This window comes from Portunus trituberculatus, chromosome 9, assembly GCF_017591435.1.
Source record: "Portunus trituberculatus isolate SZX2019 chromosome 9, ASM1759143v1, whole genome shotgun sequence".
Lineage (NCBI taxonomy): Eukaryota > Metazoa > Arthropoda > Malacostraca > Decapoda > Portunidae > Portunus > Portunus trituberculatus.
Window position 1 is genome coordinate 9,738,472 of NC_059263.1, and position 27,885 is coordinate 9,766,356.

The 27,885-nt window shown below is 39.9% G+C and overlaps 1 protein-coding gene across 1 annotated transcript; it reads left to right on the forward strand.

Moving 5' to 3' along the window:
• The first annotated feature begins 8,522 nt into the window (after positions 1 to 8,522).
• LOC123501532 (dnaJ homolog subfamily C member 25 homolog) lies at positions 8,523 to 20,530 on the forward strand. Its single transcript, XM_045250393.1, is given in 8 exon segments — positions 8,523 to 8,643; positions 12,155 to 12,296; positions 14,439 to 14,569; positions 14,572 to 14,626; positions 15,940 to 16,018; positions 16,021 to 16,151; positions 17,324 to 17,492; positions 18,862 to 20,530. Coding segments are annotated over 8 exon segments (996 nt in total). The 5' UTR covers positions 8,523 to 8,543; the 3' UTR covers positions 19,051 to 20,530.
• Positions 20,531 to 27,885: the final 7,355 nt, after the last annotated feature.

Sequence of the window (27,885 nt, forward strand, 5' to 3'; positions counted from 1 at the left end):
TTTACTTTATTCATTTTTTACCTCATTCAAATTTTTACCTTTTTCAAATTTTCATCTCGTTCAAATTTTTAGCTCATTCATTAATTTTTTTCCCTCACTCAAATTTCTCTCATTCAAAATTTTACCTCATACAAATTTTTACCTCAATCTAAATTTTCCCTGATTGAAGTTTTTTTCTCTCATTCTTGCCTCATTCAAAATTTTACCACATTCAAAATTTTACCGCATTGAAATTTTACCACATTCAAAATTTTATCACATTCAAAATTTTACCTCATCAAAATCTTACCACATTCAAAATTTTACCACATTCAAAATTTTACCACATTCAAAATTTTACCACATTCAAAATTTTACCACATTGAAATTTTTACCACATTCAAAATTTTACCACATTCAAAATTTTACCACATTCAAATTTTACCACATTCAAAATTTTACCACATTCAAAATTTTACCACATTCAAAATTTTACCTCATCAAAATTTTACCTCATTCAAAATCACCTTCACTAACCAATTATTTTTTTTATAGAACCTTCAAAATTATCTCATGAAGTCAAAACACTAACCTCCTATCAAATTTAACCCGACTCAATTTCTCCCTCACTGAAATTCATCCTTCACCTCACCACATCCTTTTTTCCCGCCCTACGCTCACCAGCATTCACTAACCTGTCTGGGGCATATTAGTTACCGCGCAAGTCACCAAGCTTAAGTAAAGACACCAGTCACCATGAGTCAGGCGTGTGTGTGTGTGTGTGTGTGTGTGTGTGTGTAGTGTAGAGAGTCACGGTGATATGTGTTCGTATTTCATGGAAGAGAAGGAAGAAGAAGAAGAAGAAGAAGAAGAAGAAGAAGGAAGACGATTTTTATATATGGAGAAGACTGAGGCTGGTAGTAAGCACAGAAGAAGAGGAGGAGAAGGAGGAGGAGAAGGAGGACGAGGAGAAGGAGGAGGAGGAGGAGGAGAAAGAGGAGGAGGGAGAAGAAGAAAAAGAAGAGGAGCAGAATGAAAAGAAGGAAGGAATTATGGTAGAGAGGTTGTATGAGATACCGAAGAAGGAGGAGGAGGAGGAGGAGGAGGAGGAGGAGGAAGTAAGAGGAGATAAAAGAAAGAGAAAGATAATAAAGATAAGGAATTCCACAACATTGGCTTCTGTAACCTCTCTCTCTCTCTCTCTCTCTCTCTCTCTCTCTCTCTCTCTCTCTCTCTCTCTTTTTCCCTTATATGTATCTACTTTTCGTCCCTTTCTCTTTGTTCCTATCCTCTCTTCCCTTCTATATCCCTCTGTTCTTTCCTTTCTCCTGCTTTCCTTCATACAAAAGTGAAGTGAAGGAAAAATTATAAACTTTCACTATCCCTCCTAATTTTTCTTCATATTTCCTTCCTTTCTCCTTTCCTTCTTTTTCTCTTTCGTGTATAATATTCTTGTTTTCATTCCCCACATGTTGCAAATCACATTCCTCGTTCCACAGTTGCAATATTTCTCTTTTTCCTTCATTTTCCTCATTATTCCTTCATTTTCATCATATTTCTCTGCTTTTGCCTCTTCCTTCTCTGTTTTTTTTTTTTTTTCGTGTATGATATTCTCTTTTCATATCCTCACAAATCACAGTCTTTCGTTCTACAGTTGTAATATTCCTCTTTTTTTTCCTTCATTTTCCCTGTTATTCCTTAATTTCCGTCATATTTCTCTGCCTTTCTCCCTTCCCTTTCTTTTCTTCTGTGTATAATATTTTTTTTTCATTCCCCATACTCTTCAAATCGCATTTCTCGTTCCATAGTTGTAATATTTCTCCTTTTTCTTCATTTTTCATTATACCTCCTTCATTTCCCTCATAATTTCCTTTTTATTCTTCCTTCCTTCTCATCTCTTTCGTGTATTTTTTTTGTTCATTCTCCACATGTTACAAATCACATTTCTCGTTCCACAGTTGTAATATTTCTCCTTTTCCTCTATATTTCCTATCCTTCCTTCATTCCATCTCTTCTCTTCTCTCCTATGGTACAATATTCTGTCTTTCCGCCATCAAGATCTAGATTAAGACTAACCGTACAATCTCTTACATGTTCTTAAATTTCTTCCCTTCCTAACGATTTCCTTTCCAAAACTTTAATTAACCATTTCTTTCATTTTATTTTTCCCCTTAAAGTTGTATCACGCTTAAGAAATGAGAAGTGTGAACTGTGTGTGTGTGTGTGTGTGTGTGTGTGTATGTTTCACTGTTTGATCTGCTGCAGTGTCTGACGAGACAGCCAGACGTTACCCTACGGAACGAGCTCAGAGCTCATTATTTCCGATCTTGGGATAGGCCTGAGACCAGGCACACACCACACACCGGGACAACAAGGTCTCAACTCCTCGATTTACATCCCGTACCTACTCACTGCTAGGTGAACACCACCTACACGTCAAAGGAGACACACCCAAATATCTCCACCCGGCCGGGGAATCGAACCCCGGTCATCTGGCTTGTGAAGCCAGCGCTCTAACCACTGAGCTACCGGGCCGTGTGTGTGTGTGTGTGTGTGTGTGCGTGTGTGTGTGTGTGTGTGTGTGTGTGTGTGTGTGTGTGTGTGTGTGTGATTCACCACGGTCGTCTGCTGGTCACCCAGCCAGCCTTCCCCATTACGGAGCGAGCTCAGAGCTCATAGACCGATCTTCGGGTAGGACTGAGACCACAACACACTCCACACACCGGGAAAGCGAGGCCACAACCCCTCGAGTTACATCCCGTACCTATTTACTGCTAGGTGAACAGCGGCCATACATTGAGAGGCTTGTCCATTTGCCTCGCCGCCCTCGGGACTCGAACCCGGGCCCTTTCGATTGTGAGTCGAGTGTGCTAACCACTACACTGTGTGTGTGTGTGTGTGTGTGTGTGTGTGTGTGTGTGTGTGTGTGTGTGTGTGTGTGTGTAGCCTACCTAGGGTGAAAAAAAAACCTAGATTACAATAGGAAAGATTTACCTTGTTACTTATTATAGGTAGAAGAGAGAGAGAGAGAGAGAGAGAGAGAGAGAGAGAGAGAGAGATCCATTCACCACAACAGAATTTAATGTATATAAAAAAGAAAACGAAAGTTCAAAACCATTTTCATTTTGGACGTGACCCGTTTTCTGTTTTTTGAGTGAACGAGTCATGGAGAGAGAGAGAAGGGGGGGGGGAGAAGAAAGACAAAGGATGAAAAGGGAAAGGAATGAAGAAGAGAGTGAAGAAAAAAAAACAATGCAGCTGTGAATGAGAAGAATGGAGAAGAAAGAAGAAGAGATGAAAATATTAGGAAGAGAGAGAGAGAGAGAGAGAGAGAGAGAGAGAGAGAGAGAGAGAGAAAATAATAGTAATAATAGCAATAGTAATAATAATAATTGTAATAATAATAGTAATAATAATAATAATAATAATAATAATAATAATAATAATAATAATAATAATAATAATAATAATGTCAATCTTTGCAACTTTCATAAATGTATCAATAAAATCCTCTTCATATTATCTTTTTTTTTTTGCTCTTCCTCAGAATCAATAACAAAATGAAGATAAACACACACACACACACACACACACACACACACACACACACACACACACACAACCAATATATACATAGACACGAGCTCTCTCTCTCTCTCTCTCTCTCTCTCTCTCTCTCTCTCTCTCTCGTGTGGAAGCTTTCACCGCCATTACGTTAATCCGGCAAGGATCTGGAGAGGCAGAAGGCTGAGTGCAAAAAAGAAGACCAGCAGTGAATATAATAAATAACAATAACTCCTTCCTTCCCCTGGTGTGCCCGGCCTAACCTTTCACACAATAAAATTTCCGACAAACAACTTTTTTTTTTCGGCTACCACTTTCCTTTTCCTTCTCCAGTAAATGCTTTCCAGATAAGACTTTCCACTGCTTCTTGTTGAGGCGGGTTTACACTAGGCTTTTTTTTTCTCTCTCTTTTCTCCAAGCTGGTTCCAACCCTCCATAAATGCCAGTAGGCTTCAGCCGAAAACATCCACACAGCTGAGAGTAGCCCCTAGCGACTGCATCAAAACAAACAATTAGCCGGATTTTCATTCGGAATAGCCGAAAGTATTCACATGGTATATAGAGAGCAACTGGAATCAAAAGCTTTTCGCCTCATCAGTTCCACTTTCTGACTGACTGTCTTCAGTCTCTTTCTCACCGCCGAAATGTTGCATCTCTTTCTATCTTTTATCGCTATTTTCATGCTAACTGTTCCACTGATCTTGCTGACTACATGCCTCCCCTCCTCCTGCGACCTCTCTGCACATGAATTTCTTCTTCCTCTCACCCTTATTCTGTCCAGCTCTCTAATACAAGAGTTAACCAGTACTCTCAATCATTCATACCTTTTTCTGGTAAACTCTGGAACTCCCTGCCTGCTTCTGTATTTCCATCTTCCTATGACATGACTTTTAAGAGGGAGCTTTCAAGACATTTGTCCCTGCATGACTTCTGGCAGACTCTGTATCAATTTTTAAGGGAACTGGCATTTCAAGTGGGCCTTTTTTTTTTTTTTTTATCCTTTGTTGCCTTAAGCTGGTTTTCCATCTTGCATAAAAAAAATAAATAAATACTGCTGGCCCACTGGTCTGCTGGCCCGCTGCATCAAAACCTAAACAATCAAGATGGAGTTCCCCGGCGGTGTGATTTCATTTTGCTTGAAGACTAAGCGAAGGAAGAAACGGTTATAGACTCGTTCCTGGTCAGCGAGAAAGAATACAGTAGTGCTTAGCGCAAACTCTTGCACCAGCAGTAGCAGCAGCAGCACTAGTAGTAGTAGTAGTAGTAGTAGTAGTAGTAGTAGTAGTAGTAGTAGTAGTAGTAGTAGTAGTAGTAGTAGTAGTAGTAGTAGTAGTAGTAGTAGTAGTAGTAGTAGTAGTAGCAGTAGTAGTAGCAGTAGTAGTAGTAGTAGTAGTAGTAGTAGTAGTGTACGGGGCGGGCTGGTGTATCGTGGTAGCGGATGTTTGTCCTTTGGTCAATAAGTAGATTATGTTCCTTTTCTTTGTTTATTACAAAATATATGTTTTTGACAATCTACAAGGTTTGGCACCGTTGCAATCACACTTCACACTCACGCTGCTGTCTCTCTCTCTCTCTCTCTCTCTGTTATAGGAGTCACGTCTTAAGGGTATGAGAGCCGGTACAGATCTCCTTATGAAAATGGTACATCGGAGGACGGTGAGGCTGGAAGCATGACGTCAGGTAAGTAATTGACCAATAGAAATGTACTCCACGTGGAGTTGTCCCTGGATGTGACCAATGGAATACGTTATTCAAGAAGCTGACGGGTGCATATCCCTTATCGCGTTGTTTGGGTTACGGCAAGGTTTTATGACTTGTTTGCGAGCTTACCATCGTTAATAGAACCGTCATGTTCTAGCCTTCTCTCCCTTCTCACTTCTACCTATTGCCTACTCTATACTGTTCGTTGTTGTATTTGAAATAGGTCTATTACAGTAGTAGTAGTAGTAGTAGTAGTAGTAGTAGTAGTAGTAGTAGTAGTTGTTGTTGTTGTTGTAGTAGTAGTAGTAGTAGTAGTAGTAGTAGTAGTAGTAGTAGTAGTAGTAGTAGTAGTAGTAGTAGTCGTAGTAGTGGTAGCAGCAGTACTTGTACTAGTAGTAGTAGTAGTAGTAGTAGTAGTAGTAGTAGTAGTATTAGCAGCAGTATACTCTATATGTCTTCCAGTGTGGAACACGTCAGGGTAATAATCCCTCTGGTTTGTTACTGGCTGGTATCTAGTTATAGTGTTTAGTGTTTACTGGAAAGTGTACACTTTACAGTGCTTCCTTGTTTCTTCATTATAACGAAAACCATTCTTCACCGTCTTCACTAGATGTCTTATTTTTTTTTTTTATCACAAAAGCAAGTCAGCACCACTCGAAGAAAAGAAGACATGAGGAGAGGAGTGTTATAGACTTGCAAATTTCTGAGCGGCTGAGATAATTACGAATACCTGAGACATGCATATGAGGAAGAGATCGACCTGGCCAGCGTTAATGCCTTGTGTGCCACTGACGACACATCACGCACGCCTTGCATTGCTGTCACTGTGCTTTATCCATTAATTGCAATGTTTGGTCGCTATGCCTTTCTTCCTGCATTCAATATAGGTAAACAACCTCCAAGACCGGCTGATTGTCTTACACTGTTGCCACAACGTCTTTTCCATTAATCATAATACTTGTTTAACATTTCTTTTTCTTCCTGCTGCACCGCACCTTTCTTTGTAACTTGTCGGTCACTCTGAAAATAAAGATAATAAACCGTATGTCTCTGTGTGTGTGTGTGTGTGTGTGTGTGTGTGTGTGTGTGTGTGTGTGTGTGTGTGTGTGTGTGTGTGTGTGTGTGTGTCTGTGTGTGTGTGTGTGTGTGTGTGTGTGTGTGTGTGTGTGTGTGTGTGTGTGTGTGTGTGTGTGTGTGTGTGTGTGTGTGTGTGTGTGTGTGTGTGTGTGTGTGTGTGTGTGAGAGAGAGAGAGAGAGAGAGAGAGAGAGAGAGAGAGAGTTGCATGGCGTGGGGGAATGAAGCATTCAGCATCATCCATCATCATCAACCTCATCCGCCAGGATGAGGGACTAGAACGACTTGTAATTTACTAGTAACACGTGCAGGGCAGACCATTACCTCGTGAAGTGTCCGGCAGTGTCTATCGAGTCACCAAAAACAATGTCAAAGTTCAAACCTTCCTGCACACCTCTGGACACCGCCATCCTATGGAGACAGATTCCAGGTACCTGGCAAGGCCCGCCAGCTCCGTCGTGACTCGTGAGTGAAAGGCTTGTGTCTCTAATGTTCGTGAACAGAGTGTGGCAGCAGCAGTAGCAGCAAGGTTGGGTTCGATTATGAGTATGTTTACATTGCAATACCACACACACACACACACACACACACACACACACACACACACGGCCCGGTAGCTCAGTGGTTAGAGCGCTGGCCAGATGACCGGGGTTCGATTCCCCGGCCGGGTGGAGATATTTGGGTGTGTCTTCTTTCACGTGTAGGTGCTGTTCACCTAGCAGTGAGTAGGTACGGGATGTAAATCGAGGAGTTGTGACCTTGTTGTCCCGGTATGTGGTGTGTGCCTGGTCTCAGGCCTATCCGAAGATCGGAAATAATGAGCTCTGAGCTCGTTCCGTAGGGTAACGTCTGGCTGTCTCGTCAGAGACTGCAGCAGATCAAACAGTGAATTACACACACACACACACACACACACACATACTATCCTGTTCACTGCCTCACTGAGTGTCACCCAGGTCATCGGGTCACAGGTGTGGGGCACTAACCTGCAGGTCAAATCAACTGAAACCTGCATGACAGGACCAGTGGGTCCCCTCAGACTGCCCAGTGCATCACTCCTGGAGCCAAACCATCACTGTGGCACGGCATTTCTCTCCACCGCTCCTCAAACCATCTCTTTCCTCCCTCTGCAGACTAAGTTTTTGATCATGGGTGTCCGCAGAAAAAAGTGCAAGAGAGTGGGCATGGGTCTCAATTTTTTACACTTTCCATGTGATTTTTATTAATTTTGCATTTTCCTTGCATTTTTTTATTTAATTTTTTATTTTTTTATTTTCCATAAATTCCAGGGGGAGAGGGGCAAATGATCCTCCCTTGCCCCACCTGCGGACGCTCATCTTTGATGCCTCTAACCGCTCTCTGACCATCACCTGATCCTCACTTTTAAACAATAACAAATGGTCTTCTGTATAGCGTATATTGGATGGTGTGTGTTGGGGGGCCCAGGGGGGGGGGGGAGAGAGGGGGAATTGTGATCTCAGTCGTACCCGAAGATCGGTCAGTACTCAGTATGAGATCTTTCCGTAAACCCCTTCAATACTGGGACACATTTTTACCTTGAAATTTGTGTACGATAAGACCATTTTATTGAAATTAAGAAGGGTCTATTGAGGTCAGAAGATTAATGGCCTGAGTCTTTAGTATTTTAATCCCCACATAAGTTTCAGAAACTGTAGAAAATCACCACATCACCACATAGTAAGAAGAAGGAATATAGAAACGCATCATGGTACTGAAGGGGTTAAGGGAACGGCTGGCTGGGTGACGACTGTGGTAAATTACATACAGAAACACACACACTGGGTAGGTACAGAGCGTAGATGAGTCAGTGAGTGGTTGGATGGATAGGTGAGTGTATGGCTAGGTAGGTAGATGAGAGAGTGAGTGAGTAGGTGAACTGGCTGGTGTATGGTGTGGAGGCCTGGGGATGTAAGGGTGAGTGAATGGGTAAGTGTATCATAGTGCTGCTGCCTTCAGGACATTTCCTAAAGTAACAGAGAACGGACGAGTTAATGGCACACGTCGGTATTTGATGAACGCAACAAACACTAAGAAAATGACATTATAAATATTACACCCACTAAACGAAATAATAAAATATATCACTAAATATTATACAAGATTAGGAAGAAAAAAGAAAGAAAATAAAAAATAGGCACATGTGGAGCAGATGTGGACAAAATAGTTTAGGTTCGTACTCATAACTACAGTGTTGTCAGTGAGTATGTGGCGGATCCTTCTGCTCCTCTCCCTCTGCCTCGCCTTCCAGCCGGCCAATGGCTACGTGGAGGACTACTACTGCGGCGAACACAACTGTTATGACTGTAAGAACACATTGAAGGCCTTGTATTAAACTATAACTGTGTCAATGGCCCGGTAGATAATAGGTCATGTGTGCTCAGCTGACCTCTACAGTCCACAGGTGTGCAGGAAGCGGCTCACCTTTCACCTGTAGCCGCGTGTCACTTGTCCTGCTGCATTGCTCTCCCATATGGCGCCTTCACTGTGCCTTATTAGATTATCTGCTCTCTATTTTTTTGTTTTATTTTTATTGCACCGGTAAACGCGTGACATTTTTACCTTTTTTTCCCACTTCCTGGTTTTATTTGAAGGGTCTAAATTAATTCTTTCCTCCAGGAGATGTTTATATAGTGTTGTTTGTTATTTTTCTGTTATAAGTGTGGTAGTGGAAGTTATTTATTTATTTTTCAAGTGTGTTTTCATAGTGGTGGTGGTGGTGGTGGTAGTTGTGAAAGTTGTAAGACTAGCGCTGAAGTTCATGATGTCTTCACCGTTCCTAACCTAACCTTCCCTTCACTCATGCTAGTGCTGAAGTGAAGAAAGTCAGCACTCTTCCTAACCTGATCTTCCCTTCACCCATACTAGTGCTGATATGAAGAAAGTCAGCACTCTTCCTAACCTAATCTTCCCTTCACCCATGCTAGTGCTGAAGTGAAGAAAGTCAGCACTCTTCCTAACCAGATCTTCCCTTCACTCATGCTAGTGCTGAAGTGAAGAAAGTCAGCACTCTTCCTAACCTGATCTTCCCTTCACCCATACTAGTGCTTAAGTGAAGAAAGTCAGCACTCTTCCTAACCTAACCTTCCCTTCACCCATACTAGTGCTGATATGAAGAAAGTCAGCACTCTTCCTAACCTAATCTTCCCTTCACCCATACTAATGCTGATATGAAGGAAGTCAGCACTCTTCCTAACCTAACCTTCCCTTCACCCATGCTAGTGCTAATATGAAGAAAGTCAGCACTCTTCCTAACCTAATCTTCCCTTCACCCATACTAGTGCTGAAGTGAAGAAAGTCAGCACCATCACAACCCTCCAAGCTCCCTCCATATCCCTAGTGCTGGAGTAAAGACTAGCACACATTTCCTTAACCTAACCTACCCTTCAGTAGTGTCATTTCATAACCCTCCCTTCTTCATTCTATTGCTTAAATTCTTCCTTCTTCATTAGCATGTTTTTTTTTTTCTTAATTTAATCCATCCCTCTCCTTCATTGTTAGTGGTTTTGATGACCTAACTAACCATTCCTTGTTTATTTTTCATTATCTTCTTCATTCTATTCCTTAAAGTAATCCTTCCTTCTTCATTTTACCTATTTTTTCATAACCTAACCTTTCTTCAGGAGCATTTTTCTTGATTTAATCCTTTTTATTCTTCATTAACCCCTTCAGTACTGGGACGCGTTTTTACCTTGAGTTTTGGGTGTGATAAGACGATTTTACTTACATTAGGAAGCGTTATTGGAGGTCAGAAGGTTAATAGCCAGAGTCTTCACTATTTTAATCCCCACATAAGTCTCTGAAGCTGTATGAAATCACCAAATAGTAAGCAGAATAAATAGAGAACATGTCATAGTACTGAATGGGTTAATGCTTTTCATCTCCTTCCCTTCTTCAGTGGTGCTTTTCATAACCTAGCCTTCCCTTCTTTCTTTGGCTTTTTTTATTTTATTTATTTATTTATTTTTTTTTACCTAACACTTCCCTCTCCTTTTTTTTTTTTGACAGCTTTCCCTTCTTCAGTAGTTTTTTTTTTTTTATTGTTGATTTCTTTCTCTTCCTTTATGTAACCCTCCCTTCATTATTGCTTTTATCCTGAGCCTAATCATCCTATCTTCATTAGCATTTTTCTTTACCTAACCCATCGAGGTCCTTATTATTTTTTACCTCCTTTCCTTTTTCACTAGTGCTTTTTTTATTAACTTTCTATTCCTTAATCGGATTCTCTCCTCATTATTGCTTTCTTCCTTAACTTACCACCCCCCCCCCTCCACCTGCTTTCTTCATTACCATTTTTTCTTTTCCTTCTTAATACTTTTGACATTCTTCCCTTCTTTAGTAGTGGCTCTTTATTAACCTTTTTATTGTTTTTTCTTAGCCTATCACATCCTTCTTCATTATCATTATTATTTTTATTATTATTATTATTATTATTATTGTTATTATTTTACGCTTTTTTTCTTAATTCTTTTCTTTAAACTAATTTCCTCTTCTTTATTGGCACATTTTTCTAATCTGACCTCTCCTTCATTAATGCTTTTCCATAACCTAACTCTTTCTTCTTCTTCATTAAGTGTTTATTTCAACTCTTCTTTCTTCACTTTATCCTTTAATCTAACTTTCCCTTCATTACCACCTCCTTATCCTAACCTTTCCTTATCCTTCTCTTTCATCAATGCTTCCTTCTTTTTCATCAGTTTTCTCTCTCTCTCTCTCTCTCTCTCTCTCTCTCTCTCTCTCTCTCTCTCTCTCTCTGTCTCTCTGTCTCCCTCTCTTTCTCCCTCCCTCCTCCTCCTTCATTTTCCTCCTCAAACTGACCCTCCCTTCACTAGCACTTCCTTAACCTAATTGAACCCTTCCCTTCTCCTTCATTAATCCCTTCAGTGCCGTAATGCATTTTTTACCTGAGTTTTGTGTACCGTTAGACAATTTTATCGACATTAGGAAGGGTCTGTGGAGGTCAGGAGATTAATGGCCACAGTCTTCACTATTTTAATCCTCACATAAGTTTTTTTGAGGCTGTATAAAATGACCAAATAGTAAACAGAATGAATATTGAAGGGGTTAATGTTTTTGACAACCTAACCTAACCTTCTTCTTTGGTGCTCTTCATAACCTGTCCCTTCTTCAGTAGTGATGTCATTAGAGATACCAGCACCCTCACCACCTTTTCAATACCTCTGCTTTTCTCACACATTCCTCACAGTCTCCCATTATCACTACCTCCTTCAGTACCGTGGCATGTTTCCATATTCATTCTGCTCACTATTTGATTTTATGCAGGTTCAGAAACTTATGTGGGGATTAAAATAGTGAAGGCTGTGGACCATTCATCTTCTGACCTCCATAGATCCTTCCTAATTTAAATAAAATTGTCTAATCATACCCAAAACTTGTAAAGAGTGTCCCTGTATTGAAGAGATTACTGTACTCTTTCCCTCCATATTCTTCAGTATCACTACTTTTCCCTCACTTTTTCTCACCACCTCCTCACCACCACTACCATATTTCCCTTCACATTCCCCAGTACAACATTTTTCCCTCACTTTCTCACCTCCTCCTCACCACCACCACTGTACTTCCCTCACATTCCCCAGTACCACAATTTTCCAATATCACTACTTTCCTCACCTCCTCCTCACCACCACCACCACTGTACTTCCAATCACATTCCCCAATACCACAATTTTCCAATATCACTACTTTCCTCCTCTTCTCACATTCCTCCTCAGTGCCTCTACTATACTCCCCTCCCTACCCTTTCCCCCCTCCACATTCCCCTACTAATCCTCCTCTTCTTCCTCCTCCGTTCTGCAGTGCTGGAGTTGACACGAGATGCCACCAAGCCGGAGATTAAGAGGAATTTCCGTGCCATCGCCTCCAAGACTCACCCAGACCGCTTCCAGGACCCCGATGAGAAGAAGGTGGCCGAGGAGAGGTTCCGCATCCTGTCCACTGCGTAAGTCTTAGTGGTGGTGGTGGTGGTGGTGATAGTTATTTTATTTTATTTTATTTTTTTTGTTTATTGCCATTATTTTGGTATTAATTTAGTTTTTTTTTCTTCTGTTTTGTTTATTAGCATTATCTTACAATGCCAGCAATGACACAAACATTAACACAGTGACACAGGCTTTAGTTCACCAGGCCAAAGCTTTCTGGTGAACACAAACACAGAGACAGTGTATGAAATGTGGAAGGAAAAGAGAGAGTCAGCAGAAGAACTTAATGGACACAGCAGGACAAAAAGACAATGAAATAAATGTGGAAGAAAAAGAGAGTCAGCAGAAGAACTTAACCCTTTCAGTACTAGCTCACATTTTGACCTTGAGGTGTGTGTACGATTAGACCAATTTATTGACATTAGGAAAGGTCTATGGAGATCAGATGACTAATGGCCTTCACTATTCTAATTCCCTCCACATAAAGTTTCTGAAGCTGTATAGAATCACCAAATAGTGAGCAGAATGAGTATGGAAATGTGTCATGGTACTGAAGGGGTTAATGGACAGAACAGGACAAAAGACAATAAAAGAAACATGAAAGAAAAAGAGATTAGGCAGAACTTTATAGGGGAGCAGGACAAAAAGACAGTAAAAGGTCAAGAAGTAACGTGAGGGAAGTGCCGATACAAAGGCCAAGATCCCAGACCCACACCACACCTGACCTATGAGTTACACAGTGTTTGGGTGACAATCATTCACATGTTGTAGAAACCAGTACAGTGTAACCATGCGTGCTTTGGGGTCCGAGGGATCTCCAAGCGCACGGGTTCGAATCCTGTCCACGGTCCGAGTGTAGGTTGAGCTTCCTCACTCAGGGCAACGGTTTCCTAGTGGGTGGGCTTTCAGATAGGAGGTACCACAAAAAAGTATCCCCTTTAGCCCAGAAACTCCCGTGAAAAGCTCGCATGGTATAAATAAAAAAACAAAAAAACTCATTACTACCTACAATAATGGACAAAATATGACAATGAAGGAAATAAATAACATGATTTTTTTATAACGTAAGCCTTTCTTGTTTATTCTTTATTCTCATCTTCATTCTATTCTTTAAACTAATCCGTCCTTCATTTACCTCTTTTTCTTAACCTATCCCTTCTGTACTAGCATTTGTTCTTGATTCACCCCTTCTCCTCCATCATTAATACTTTTGATAACCTTCCCTTCTTCAGTAGATTACATGAATTTATTAACCTACAATATGCTGCTTTTGTTTGATTAAGGAAATAGTTCTTAATATTATTTTTAAAAGTATGCCAATCTTCAGTTCATCTTTAGATTAGTCGATAAACAAAAACTATTGAATCTAACCAGCACTATCTCTGACTCACATCAAATCAAAAGTGGAGGTGGAGCGAACATCTATCAAACCCACTAAACGTAACCCATTAACTCACCACTATTCTGTCCACCTCTCCAATGCAAGAGTTAACCAGTATTCTCAATCATTCATCCCTTCCTTTGGTAAACACTGGATCAAGCTAGCCAGGAAGGGAGGAGGGAAAAGAAGAGGATTAAGAGATATGTGAAGAAAAAAGACTCATTGGAGGTGTCAGTCCATAAAAGGGTACTGCTGGAGAAGTATTAGGTACTGAAAAGCTGAGATGTGTCTTGGAATCTCTCTCTTTCTCTCTCTTGAAATAATGTTAAGTCAAAGAGAAAAGGGAACAGTAAACTCAGGAGCTCCCTATCTGCTTCTGTATTGCCATCTTGCCATGACATGAATGCATTTAAGAGGGAGGTTTGGAGACATTTATCCCTTTTTGGCTAACTCTATTGGAGCTGCTTGAGACTGGCATCTGTGTGTTTTATTTATTTATTTTTTTTATTTATTTTTTTTTCCTTGACCAGATTTCCCCTTACATAAAAAAAAAAAAGATTAGGAAAAAAAATCAGTTCTTTTGGCTAATTCTCTCAGACCTGCTCGAGGACTGGCATGTGAGTGGGCCTTTTATTTCTGTTTAGTAAATTTTTGTTGCCCTTGACCAGATTTCCCCTTACATAAAAAAAAAAAAAAAAAAAAAAAGGAAAAAGAAATAACTTCTAAGCCCACTAGAAGAAAAAACAAGGAAAAGAACAACACCTTCTCTGTCCACCCTCAGCTATGACATTCTCCGCGATGACGAGGCACGAGAGGATTACGACTACATGCTGGACCACCCCGAGCAGTTCTACCAGAATGTGTACCGGGCGTGGCGGCGACGCATGGCTCCCCACGTCGACGTGCGGATTGTCTCGCTGTCACCATCTCCCTCATCTCACTCGTGCAGTACTACAACGGGTGGACGAAGTGGGTGGACGTGGATTTTTGGGTGTACTGGGGTGGATATGTCTCTCTCCTTTCCCTTTCCCTCACCATCTCCTTCTCCTTCTCCTTCTCCCTCTTCCTCATCCTCATCCTCATCCTCATTGTCATTATCATTCTTTCTTTCTTTCTTTCTTTCTTTCTCTCTCTCTCTCTCTCTCTCTCTCTCTCTCTCTCTCTCTCTCTCTCTCTCTCTCTCTCTCTCTCTCTCTCTCTCTCTCTCTCTCTCTCTCTCTCTCTCTCTCTACCACCTTCATGTGCTCCTTATCTCAATATCTGTATGTACCTCTCTATCTTTTGACCACTTTTACTTTGTACCTCAATCTTTCTATCTCTCTCTCCACTTCTTTCACTTGTTCTGTACTTTTATCTTTCTGTCTCTATGTTCTCCCTACTCCCTTCATCTTCTTTAGACCTTAATCTTTCTATCTCTACCATCTTCACCTCTTGTAACTTTTCTCTCTGGCCAGAAGTACAACTATTCCTTTTTTTCTATCTGTGCTACCTTTACCTCTTCTAACTCTTCCTCTTTTCTCTCTCTGGTCACAGGTATAACTCTCCCTGTTTTATCTCTGGCCACAGGTGTGAGGCCATCAAATATCTTGTAGTAGTGTGGAACAAGCACAGATGATGTAGTGCTTTAGATTAACATGTGCTTCAGTACCATAATGCATTTCCATATTCATTCTGCTTACTGTTTGCTGATTTTATACAGCTTCAGAAACTTAGGTGGAGATTAAAATAGTGAAAACTCTGGCCATCAATCCTCTGACCTCCATAAACTCTTCGTAATGTAAATAAAACAGTTTAATCGCATCCAAAACTCATGGTAAAAATGTGTCCCAGTACTGAAGAGGTTAAATATTCCATACTGCCTTCACCTCTTAACTATTCTCTCTCTCTCTCTCTCTCTCTCTCTCTCTCTCTCTCTCTCTCTCTCTCTCTCTCTCTCTCTCTCTCTCTCTCTCTCTCTCTCTCTCTCTCTCTCTCTCTCTCTCTCTCTCTCTCTCTCTCTTTGGCCACAGGCATGAGGAGGCCGTCAATTATCTTATCACTCCCGCTCTTAGTAAAAATGTGTCCTGGTACTGAAGAGGTGACATTCTCTGCACTGCTTTCACCTCTTAACAATTTTTTTTCTCTCTTTCTCTCTCTGGCCACAGGTACAAGGAGGCCATCAGTTGTCTAATCACGTACGAAGCTCTTGGTAAAAATGTGTCCTGGTACTGAAGAGGTTAAATTCTCTGCACTACCTTCACCTCTTAACAATTTTTTTTTTCTCTTTCTCTCTCTGGCCACAGGTATGAGGAAGCCATCAAGTACTTTGCGGTGGTGCCAAAGTACAGACTGCAGGCGGTGGAGCTGGCCAAGCAGGAGGGCTGCTGGTGACGGACAAGAAGAGGAACAGGGGCATGTCCAAGGAGCAGATTAAGGAGCAGGAGGAGAAGGTCATCAGAGAGGTGATCAAGAGCAAGATGGACATTCGTGGTGTCTATGCCAAGCCCACCTATAAGTAAGTTGGTTAGGTTGTGTATGTGTGTTTATTTATTTATTCATTTTTATTTTTATTTTATTTATTTTTCTTCTTCTTCTTCTTCTTCTTCTTCTTCTTCTTCTTCTTCTTTTGTGTTATGTCCTGTGTGCATTCTTGTTCTGTTGTGTTTACTTCAAATTCATCTAGTTGTTATATCTTTTATTATTACTTTTTTTATTTTCTTATGCCAAGTTCATTATATCTCCTGTTTTGTGTGTGTGTATTTATCCTCTTAGTGTGTTACAGCAAGTTACATTCATCTGGGTATGCTTCATCCGTTCTTATTTATCTTCTGTGGGAGGAAGTTCTGTAACATATCCAGGTGTGAGGAAGAGACAATTAGAGTGTATATTGATATGAAATAACATAAATAGTCAAATATACACACACATAATAAAATGAGGTGCCAATTTTATATTCACACCAAAACTAATTAATGAACCAGGTAACACATTGAATTATCTTCTATCTACAACAGTACATCTTCATTTCAAACATAGAAAAACGTAAATAATCTTATACACAAATGAGAAAAAGGAAGCAGATTTTATATTTACACCAAAACTAATTCATAAACCAGGTAACACATAGAATTATCTCCCATCTATAACAGTACATCTTAATTTCAAACATAGAAAAACATAAATAATCTTATATACTGTGCACATAAAAAAAAAGAGGAGCCAACTTTCTATTCACACCAAAACTATTCTATAAACCTGGTAACACATTAGATTATCTCCCATCTACAACAGTACATCTTAATTTCAAACATAGAAAAACATAAATCTGTAGTCTTATATACTGTACACATGAACAAAAGAGGAGCCAACTTTTATTCACTCCAAAACTAAGTCATGAACCAGCTAACACATTGAATTATCTCCCATCTACAACAGTACATCTTAATTTCAAACATAAAAGAAAATGTAAATAATTTTATATACTGTACACAAAAAAAAAGAGAAGCAAACTATATTCATACCAAAACTAATCCATGACCCAAGGGACACATTCAGTTATCCTCCTTCTCCACCAAACCAGTACATGCTAATTTCAAACATAAACAGTCTTATACACACCACCACCACCACCACCCTACTACTACATCTACCAGCACCACCACCACCAAAGCCTGTACCATCTTGCAGGGACATACTGTGGGTGCAGCTTGCCTTCCTGCCATACTGGAGCCTGCAGTACTTTGGGTGGTACCTGCGCTGGGTGTGGAAGTTCTGGATCTTGAAACACGACTACGGGGACGAGGAGAAGTGTTACATCATCCGCAAGTTTATGGGTCTCAGTCACGGCCAGTTTGAGGTGAGAGGGAGAGTGGGTTAGGTTAGCTTAGGTTAGGTTAGAATTCTGTTTGAGTAAAGAAGAGAGAGAGAGAGAGTGTGTCTGGTGTGGGTTAGGTTAGATTAGATTACATTACATTTTATTTCTGTTTGTGGCCAGTTTGAGCAAGTGTGTCTGGTGTGGGTTAGTTAAGGTTAGGTTAGGTTAAGTCAAGTTAGATAAGATTTAATTTCTATTTGAGTAAGGAAGAGAGAGAGAGGAGCATTTTACAGTCTAGTGTGAGTGTGGTTGGATGTGGTTGTGTGGAGTATATTGGGGTAAACTTCTAATTTGGGTAAGGAAGAGAAGAAGATTTATAGTGTCTAGTGTGGATGTGTAGATTGTGGTAGACTTTTATTCAAGTAAGGAAGAGAGAGAGAGAGATTTATAGTGTTTAGTGTGGAGTAGACTTTGAGTTCTATTGAGTAATGAGAAGAGAGGAATATTTTACCAAGTTTCTAGTGCGAGTGTGGTTGTGTGGAGGGATTTTGAATGAAGTTTTGTGGAGTAGAGTGTGGTAAACTTTTATTAGAGTAAGGAAGAGTGGAAGATTTTACAGTGTCTAGTGTGGATGTGGTTGTGAGGGTGAGGAAGAGGGAAGTACATTTTACAGTGTCTTGTGTGGATGTGATTGTGTGGGTAGAGTGTTGTAAACTTCCATTAGAGTAAGGAAAGAAGAGGAACATTTTACTGAGTGTCTAATGTGGATGTGGTCGTGTGGATAGACGTTGGATGTGGTTGTGTGGAGTAGTGCATGGTAGATTTCTATTTGAGTGAGGAAGAGAGAGCAGAAGATTTTACAGCGTCTTGTGTGGATGTTGTTCTTAAGGTAATGAAGACAGGAACATTTTGCAGAGTGTCTAGTGTAGCAGTATAGATGTGGCTATGTGGATGGACTTTGAGATGTGGTTAGGTGGAGTAGATTTTGGGTAAACTTTTATATGAGTAAGGAAGAGAGAAGAAGATTATTGTGCACCACCACAGAACAGAGGGAGTGTACATCAAATCCATTAAGACCACTACCAGTTTAGCAAGTCAGACCATTACAAACATCCTGGTAATCCGAGCCTTTCAGAACCTGGACGACCAAGAGTAAGAGTGTCTAGTGTGGATGTGATTGTGTGGGTAAAATGTGGTAAACTTCTATTAGAGAGAGGAACATTTTACAGTGTCTAGTGTGGATGTAGTTATATGGATAGACTTTGAGATTTGGTTGTGAGGAGTAAAGGAAGAAAGAGGAAGATTATTGTGCAGCAGAGAACAGAGGGAGACATGCACCATATTCCCCATTAAAATAACCACAAATTTAGCAAGTCAGACCATTACAAACACCACACTCCTGGCCTTGCAGAACCTGGACGACCACGTGAAGGAGGAGTACCTGGACCTGGAGCTTTGGAAGAAGGAGAACTACGAGTCTTGGAAGGCTGAGAGAGACGCAGAACTCAAGCTAAAGATGGCACAGTCCGGCCGCTACAAATCTTACCGGCGATACATGAAGAACAATGGTCCAGGGCGCATGTACTTTGATGATTCTTAAACCCCTGGGATAACTATTACTACTACTACTACTATTACTATTACTATTACTATTACTATTACTATTACCACTACTATTACTACTACTACTACTGCTGATATTACTGCTGCTATTATTGCTGCTGTTGTCTTTCTTCTCCTTTCTTTGTTTCAGTGGCCTCAGTTATGTGTACTTTGAAGATTCCTAACTCTTGTGACTGAAACCACCACTGCTACTACCACTACCGTTACTACTACTTCTACTTCTATTACTACAATCTCCTTTCTTCTCCTCATCGCTTCCTCCTGTTTTGTGATAGGAAACTACTAGGAAACTTGCCTGCTTGTGTATTTTTTATTTCAATGTAATTTATATTCACTTGGCATATGGTTGTGTGTGTGTGCATGTGTGAGTGTGTGCATGTGACAGAGAACCCCACAGCAGGTTAGTTTCTGTACCCACAAAGCTCTCTGCATCAGATCACACCACCACAACACCTCCCATGGATCTTGTTAAGGGAGAAGGTGACGAAGGTGGCAGTGATGTGATGTCTCCACCTTTCCCCCCGACAGACTGTTCTCGTGTGGATCTTTTGTAGTCACATTCAGGGCACTTGTTTTGACGTGTTGTGGCATGTTGACATTTGTAGTTTGTTGGTGGACATGAGCATGCAACATCAAAATGAACCGTGTGTGTGTGTGTGTTTGTTTGTGCACTTCTGAAACCACCACAGAGAGAGGAAAGGAGACGAGACCACAACCAAAAATCTCAACCTTCATCTTCCTTTCTTGCATTCTTGTCATTCCCTCCACATCCCCCACATCACACACCCACCATACATGTCTAGCACACCACACTGACATACCTTGCCTCTCTGCTGTGTGATGTGGGGCTCTTCTCTCTCTCTTCTGCCATCCCAATGTTGTGACCTTGGACTGCTTGACTGATAGTAAGAGAGAGAGAGAGAGAGAGAAACAAGACTGCAAAGTATAATACGACACTTGTAGAATTCCTAAGTTTGCAAGAATGAACAAAAATTGCAAAAGAGAGAGAGAGAGAGAGAGAAAAGGGGATAATAATACTTGTAGAGAGAGAAAGAGAAAGAAAAACAAGGCTGTAAAGTTTAATATGACACTTGGATTAGCCATAAGTTTGCAAGAAAGTATCAAAATATCACGAGAAACAGAGATAGAAAGAGTGAGGGGGGAGACCATTACCTACTATTAGCAAGAGAGAAATGAGTGGCTGTAGCTGTATCAAAAGTAGAGAGATAGGCAGACAGGCAGGGGTGCTAAGTAGGATGAGGAGTAACAGGAGAAACCATGATAAATTTAAAGGAAAAATACTATCAAAATATTATATGAAAGAGACAGATAGATAGATAGAGAGGTGAATGAACAGTAATAGACAAAATAGATAGGTAAGAGGAAGATGAACTATAGAAGGAGGAGGAAGGTAAAGAAAATGAGAAAGCAAAGGAGGAGGAGGAAGAACAGGAAAAGGAGACATAGAAAAAGAAGAAGAATAGGAGGAGGAGGAAGGGTGCTAACTATGAGGAACGACAGTATGAAAAGATTGCCTGAGAGAGAGAGAGAGATTTTCACACAGGATATTTTCTCACTCCTATTACACAACTCAATACAAACCTACTCGCTACTTAATTAAAATCGAGAATTGACTCAGTTTTTACGAGGGACGGGGGGTGGTGGGAGGGAGGCAATTCCAAGCAAAAGAAAATTTGAGAGGAGGGTATGGTTAGTGGGGTTAGGTGAGCTTTTGTTAGGTTACACTGATAGCTGTTGAAGGACTTAGAGAGCAGTGGCATACAGTTAATAGAGTGCGTATGTATTCTCTTTTTTACTGACCTGACCTAACCTAACCTAACCTGTTTTTTTTTTTTTTTTTTTTTTTTTTGTTTCTTTTCTTTATTCTCTTACTTCTTCCTTCTTTCTTCCATCTGGTTCACTCTCTTCCTTCTTTTTTCCTTTTTTTCATCTGATTCACTGTCTGCTGCTTTCAGTTCCTTTTCCTTCTTTATTCCTTCTTCCTTTCTTTCATCTGGTTTACTCTGATTGCATCTGTTTCCTTTCTTTCTTTTCTTCCTTCTTCATCTCTTTCATCTGGTTCACTGTCTGCTTCTTTATGTTTCTTTTCTTTCTTCTCTTTCTTCTCCCCTCTCATCTGGTTCATTGTCTGCTTGCTTCTGTTTCCTTACCTTCTTCTATTCCTTCTTCCTCTCTTTCTTGTAGTTCACTGTCTGCTTCTGTTTCTTTTCCTACTTCTCTTCCTTCTCCCTCTCTTTCATCTGGTTCACTGTCTGCATGCTTCTGTTTCTCTTGCTTCTTCTATTCCTTCATCTTGTCTTTCTTTTTCTGGTTCACTCTTGGCTTGCTTCTGTTTCTTTCCCTACTTTTCCTCTTGGTTGGGTTGGGTTGGGCTGGTTAGGTTGTGGCCAGCTGGTGGTAAGACAAGGTGATGTTTCTTCTGCGAGGTTAAGATGAGGTATGGCTATGTTAGGTTGAGTTTGAGTGGGTTTCATTTGGGTACAAAATCACGTATTATATTGAGTTACCAGGTTATTTTTTTATGTTGGGTTAGGTTAGGTGAGAAAAGGTTTTATTTGATAGTGATTCGAAGCTTTGAGTAACATTAGGTATGTTTTGGGTGCATTTGATCAAGTTAGGTTAGATTAAGTAAAGTGAGAAAAGGGTTCATTTGATAGTACTATAATTTGAAGCATTGAGTAACATTAGGTGGACTTTGGCTGTATTAGATTGTTAGGTTATAGTATGCCAGGTTAGGTTAGGGTATACAATTCATGGCATAAAGTTACATTAGGTTTGGTTTGGGAAGATAGGTTAAGTTTATCAATCTACTTAGAATCTCTTGAGTGTTGGTGGGTGGGTTGGCGTGGTGTTGTGTTGACAGTGTTGTGTTGCTGCACTGTGCTGTGTGCCGCCACCAGAGACTGCCGGTGTTGTTGTGATGTTATTTATTATTGAGCAAAAGCTATGTTTGTGTGCGTGTGTGTGTTGGTTTTGTGGTGTGAGAGTTCTGGAGTTTTACAATGCACAAAGGGATCCATCACTGCTTACTGCCATCATTATTATTACTCTCTCTGCTTACTTGTTGTCACTCTCATGTCTCTTATGCTTCTTACCAATCTTTACCTACCATTACTACTGTTACTGGTATTATTTTTGTTAGTATCAAAGCTTTTTTCTCCATTACTGGTTAGTGTTATTATTAATCTCACTTTCCCTTAGAGACAATTCTTTTTTCCATTTTTTTTTTTTTTTTAATTGAATTACTACTAATGTTTTCTTTATAACTACACAGGCTTCATAACTATTTTCTACTTTCTTGCTTTTATTACTGTTCTCATTCTTTTCTTTCCCTTTAATTTTTGTTTTCTCTCTCTCTCTCTCTCTCTCTCTCTCTCTCTCTCTCTCTCTCTCTCTCTCTCTCTTTCTCTCTTTCTCTCTCTCTCTACTACTACTACTACTACTTCTTGATCTTAAAATCTATGAACTGAAAGAACTGTTACTACTATGACTGTTACTGTATTATTAATGTCATTGCACAAGTTTACATATCTTTCCCTTTCTTTTCTCTCAGCTGTCATCACACTCACTCACTCACTCACTCACTACATCAGTTTGTCATTAGTATAATTTAGATCCATCTACTTAAGTATGTATAAGTGTGTGTGTGTGTGTGTGTGTGTGCCCTATCACCTTTCCCATACGAAGATCTACTTACTTAATTGGTCGTAATGTGAGATTATTACTGGTTGCTCTTATTTTATGTTATTTTTGTTATTATTATTATTATTGTTAGTATTATTGTTACTCTTCTTCTTATTATTATTATTTTCTCTAGATGTCCTCTGCCTACTTACACTTTTACACTTGATGATGTACAGTGTCTTTAGTTTACAAAGTGCCATGGCATTATTGTAGTGTTACCATTATTATTATTATTATTATTACTGCTGCTGTCATTACCATTGTCATTATTTATTCAGAGTCTTTGTCCTTTTCCTTTTTTATGTATCGTGAATTCTCTCTCTCTCTCTCTCTCTCTCTCTCTCTCTCTCTCTCTCTCTCTCTCTCTCTCTCTCTCTCTCTCTCCTGAAATGTTTAAAAGTCTGCACAAGTTTGAAAATAATGTAGATTCTTTTCTTTTTTCACTATTATTTTTAGTAAGACTCACTGTTTGTGTGTGTGTGTGTGTGTGTGTGTGTGTGTAAGCATTAGTATGAGTATGAGGGCTTCCATTTGCATTACGTTCATGAAAGATTGAGCAGGAGTTATATATATATATATATATATATACATATTCTGATTCTCTCTCTCTCTCTCTCTCTCTCTCTCTCTCTCTCTCTCTCTCTCTCTCTCTCTCTCTCTCTCTCTCTCTCTCTCTCTCTCTCTCTCTCTCTCTCTCTCTCTCTCTCTCTCTCTCATCCATAACCCCAAAAGTACATACTACAAGTAGAACAGAAGACCTGACAGCTGTTAACCTAACCTCTCCATCAGTCAGTAAGCAAGTGAGTCGTGTCTTCACCTACACAGAGAAGGAAATAAAGATTGTTTTGACATGTCTGCCTTTTTCTGCTGTCCACTTTCTTCACACTGCCAGTCTTGCCTTCAGGTGTTTGCAGTGAGACAAGGCACAGAGAACCTTGTGTCATGCAGTGAAAGGCAGAAGACGAGTATTATCTGGGTGTTTTTTAGTGTTTCTCGTACAGTTTTAACCTTTTCACTGGCACACAGAACAATCAGTATCACTAGAGGCAATGTGTGAAGTCTTTACAAGCAGAGAGACAAGGCAGAGAAGCTTATATTATGTAGTGAAGGGCAGTAGTTGAGTATTATCTCAGTGTTTCTTGTACAGTTGTAACCTTTTCACTGACACAAAACCATTAGGACCACCAGAGGCAATACAAGCAATGTGTGAAGTCCTTACAGGCAGAGAGACAAGGTATGTACTGAAGGGTAGCAGTTGAGTAAGAATACACTATTATTTCTTTATTAGTTTTACTCCTTTCACTGGGACACAATACAAATAGGACCACCATAGGCAATGTGTGAAGTTTTTTTTAAGCAGAGAAATAAGGTACAGATAAGCTTGTACGTAATGAAAGCCAGCAGCTGAGTAGGCATACGCTGTTATCTACTTTTTCTAGTGTTTCGTACAGTTCTGATCCTTTCACTGACACAAAACATAGCAGCACCAGAAGCAATATGTGAAGTCTCTATAAGCAGTGAGATAAGGTGTATAGGTAGGGAGGTGGTGGCATAGTGGATAAGGTGGTGAGTGTGGGATCAGGCAGACATCCACGTGTAGGTTCGAATCCCACCACGTACAGCCTTAGAAACTTTGCCATTTGCAGAGTGGTTTAAAGTTACCTACATGTCACCATGATATCCAGGTTCTAGGTGGTTACACCAAAGATGCACATGGGCGGTGATATGGGCCCTAATATGGGTACCACTATAAATAAAATTGCCTGCGTCACTAATAGGTGGAAGGTGAACAGCACTTCCTTTACATGCACTTCAAGTAAACCTACAGGCACTATAGACCATAGTGTAAAAAAAAATAAATAAATGAATAAAAAAAAAGCTTGTATATGTATTGAAGGACAATGACTGAGTGAGCATACACTACTAACTGGTTTTTTTCTAGTGTTCCATACAGTGTTAATTGTTTCACTGGGACACAAAGCAATTAGGAGCACCAGAAGTAATGTGTGAAGTCTCTATAAGCAGTGAGATAAGACAGATAAGCTTGTATATGAAGTGAAGGGCTTAGTAAGAATACACCTATTATTTACTTCTTAGTGTTTCTTCTACAATTTTTATAATTTCACTGTGAAACAGCACCAGAAGCAATGTGTGAAGCCTTTACAAGCATCTACAAGGATGTCAGTGATGAAAATAGATACATTTTGCAATTTGTATCCTGTATAAAGATTGGTGTGGTGGTAGAATGAATATATAATGTTTCAGAGTGTCTGGTGATTAGTGAAAGGTGGCAGTCAGAGGGCCTTTATACAGGTGATGGTGATGCAGTGACACAGAGCAACATTATCAGTAATTCAGTGCTATAAGTAACAATTCACAGCACTAAAGGAAATGTACAGAATGTTAAGAGCTTGCAGAAATAAACAAGAAAGAATATATTTTGCAAGTTTCAATCAGTGTCTTGTCTGTATGTGGCAGAAAAAAAAAGTGCATCATTAAAAGAAATATATGGAATGTTTATGAGCTTGCAGAATAAATAAGAAAGGGATAAAAGGATAACTTTTGCAACCTTTAATCAGTACCAAGTCTGTATGTTGCAGTAGAACAAGAAAAGTGTATCACCATGGCAAGGAAAGAATGAAGAATGTGGCAAATAGTGACAATGTTCATACACAGGTTTTCATCATTTTTAGCAAAAGGTTTAGAGAATTACTTTAACACTCCTAAGCATGTTAATTCTTCATCATATCTTTTTCTTTTTCTATCTTTTATGCAAGAAGGGAAATGTGACCAAGGACAACAAAAACAAGTAAACAAAAAAAGCCCATTTAGATGCCAGTTCCCAAGCAGGTCTGAGAGAGTTACCCAAAAGAATGGGATGAATGTCTTGAAACCTCCCTCTTAAATGAGTTCAGGTTGTAGGGAGATGGAAATACAGAAGCAGGCAGAGAATTTCAGAGTTTACCAGAGAAAGGGATAAATGATGGAGAGTACTGGTTACGTCTTGCATTAGAGAGATGGACAGAATAAGGGTGAGAGAAAGAAGAAAGTCTTGTGCTGTGACCATCTCAGTTCCCTTGATTGTGTGTGGATCAGCCATTAATTTTCAGGTTCCTGGCAGGGTTCACTCCTTAGTGGCAACCTCTCTTGGCAAACTTGTTCCAGAGTTTTCAGATGAATATTCCTCAGTCCCTCTTTTACTCTAAGATATAGAAATAGAAGATTCATTGCAGGTATCAGAGAAACTTTTGGGTATAGAAAATTTGGGGTGTCTTGAAACCTCACTCCTGAAATCAATCATGTCGAAGGGAGAAGAAAACAGTAAAAAAAAAAAAAAAAACATTGGAGGCATCACTCCCTAAAAGAGTACAGTTGGAAAAGCATTATTAGATATATAAAAAATTAAAAGCTCTCTTGAAACCTCACTCACGAAATTATGTAAGTCAAAGAGAAAAGGGAGCAGTAAACTCTGGAACTCCCTGCCTGCTATTGTACTTCCATCTTCCTATGACCTGAACCAAGTTAAGAGATATTTATCCATTCTTCTGGCTTAACTCTCTTAATAATAATAATAATAATAATAATAATAATAATAATAATAATAATAATAATAATAATAGATAATAATAATAATAATAATAGATAATCACAATAAGTCATCATTTTATCCATACAGACAGACATAAAACAAATCCAAATATGTAGTAGTACTTGAAAACATTAAACACTGAAGAACAACACAGGAAAACGCACACACACACACACACACACACACACACACACAAACCAGAGGACCGGGGTTCGTTCCCCGGCCGGGTGGAGATATTTGGGTGTGTCTCCTTTGACGTGTAGGTGGTGTTCACCTAGCAGTGAGTAGGTACGGGATGTAAATCGAGGAGTTGTGACCTTGTTGTCCCGGTGTGTGGTGTGTGCCTGGTCTCAGGCCTATCCCAAGATCGGAAACAATGAGCTCTGAGCTCGTTCCGTAGGGTAACGTCTGGCTGTCTCGTCAGAGACTGCAGCAGATCAAACAATGAATCACACACACACACTAACTAATGAATGGAATGGTTGTAGTAGATAACGATTAGCTGTTACTAAGAGATGAAGTCACCAGTAGAAGCTTCAGATGTCATAGTGAAAAGTTGAGGATGGGAGGATGCCTCAAGGACGTGAAAAAATTCAGCTTTCCATAAAGAAGTATAGCAACATGGAATAGCCTGAGTGAAAATGTCGTGTCAGCAATGAGTGTGCATATAGCTTTAAAGAAAAGTTGGACAAATGTTGATATGAAGACGGGGTCACACCAGCGTAATGCCCAGGCACTGTAAAACTACAACTATGTAAATACAACTAGGTAAATGTACACACACACAGGCAAGGAAGGCGAACCACTGGAATGCACTCAGGATAGTGGTGGTGGCGGTGATAAGGGACAGCAAGGATCGAGGAACATTGTAGCTAGGGATGACAGAAGGCATTATAAGTCTATAGGAACTGTCACACGTAGGAATATTGTGTTAGTGAGGCTTCTCTTGTGAGTATCGTTACCATTTTGTATTACTTTCATTTGTAAGAGGGGAAATCTGGCCAAGGGCAACAAAATTGATAAAAAAAAAGGGTTCACTTAGATGTCAGTTCCCGAGCAGGTCTAATCATTGTTGTCATTCTTATTATCATTATCTATACATTTATTCATTTTTTTATTCTGTTACGTTTACTATCAGAGATGTCTCGAATTAATCCCATAACTACTACTACTACTACTACTACTACTACTACTACTACTACTACTACTACTACTACTACTACTACTACTACTACTACTACTACTACTACTACTACTACTACTACTACTACTACTACTGCTGCTGCTGCTGCTGCTGCTGCTATTGTTACTGCTACTGCTCCTACTAGCAATTAGTATAGCTATAGGCTACCACTGCTATTAAAACTGAACCATATAGTTATGATTTCCTTAAGTTGCTTGCAAACATCGTTATCTGATGAGTGACGTGAATTGTCTATATAATAACCAATATCTTATCTGTCCTCATCCTAAGTCCTCTCTCTCTCTCTCTCTCTCTCTCTCTCTCTCTCTCTCTCT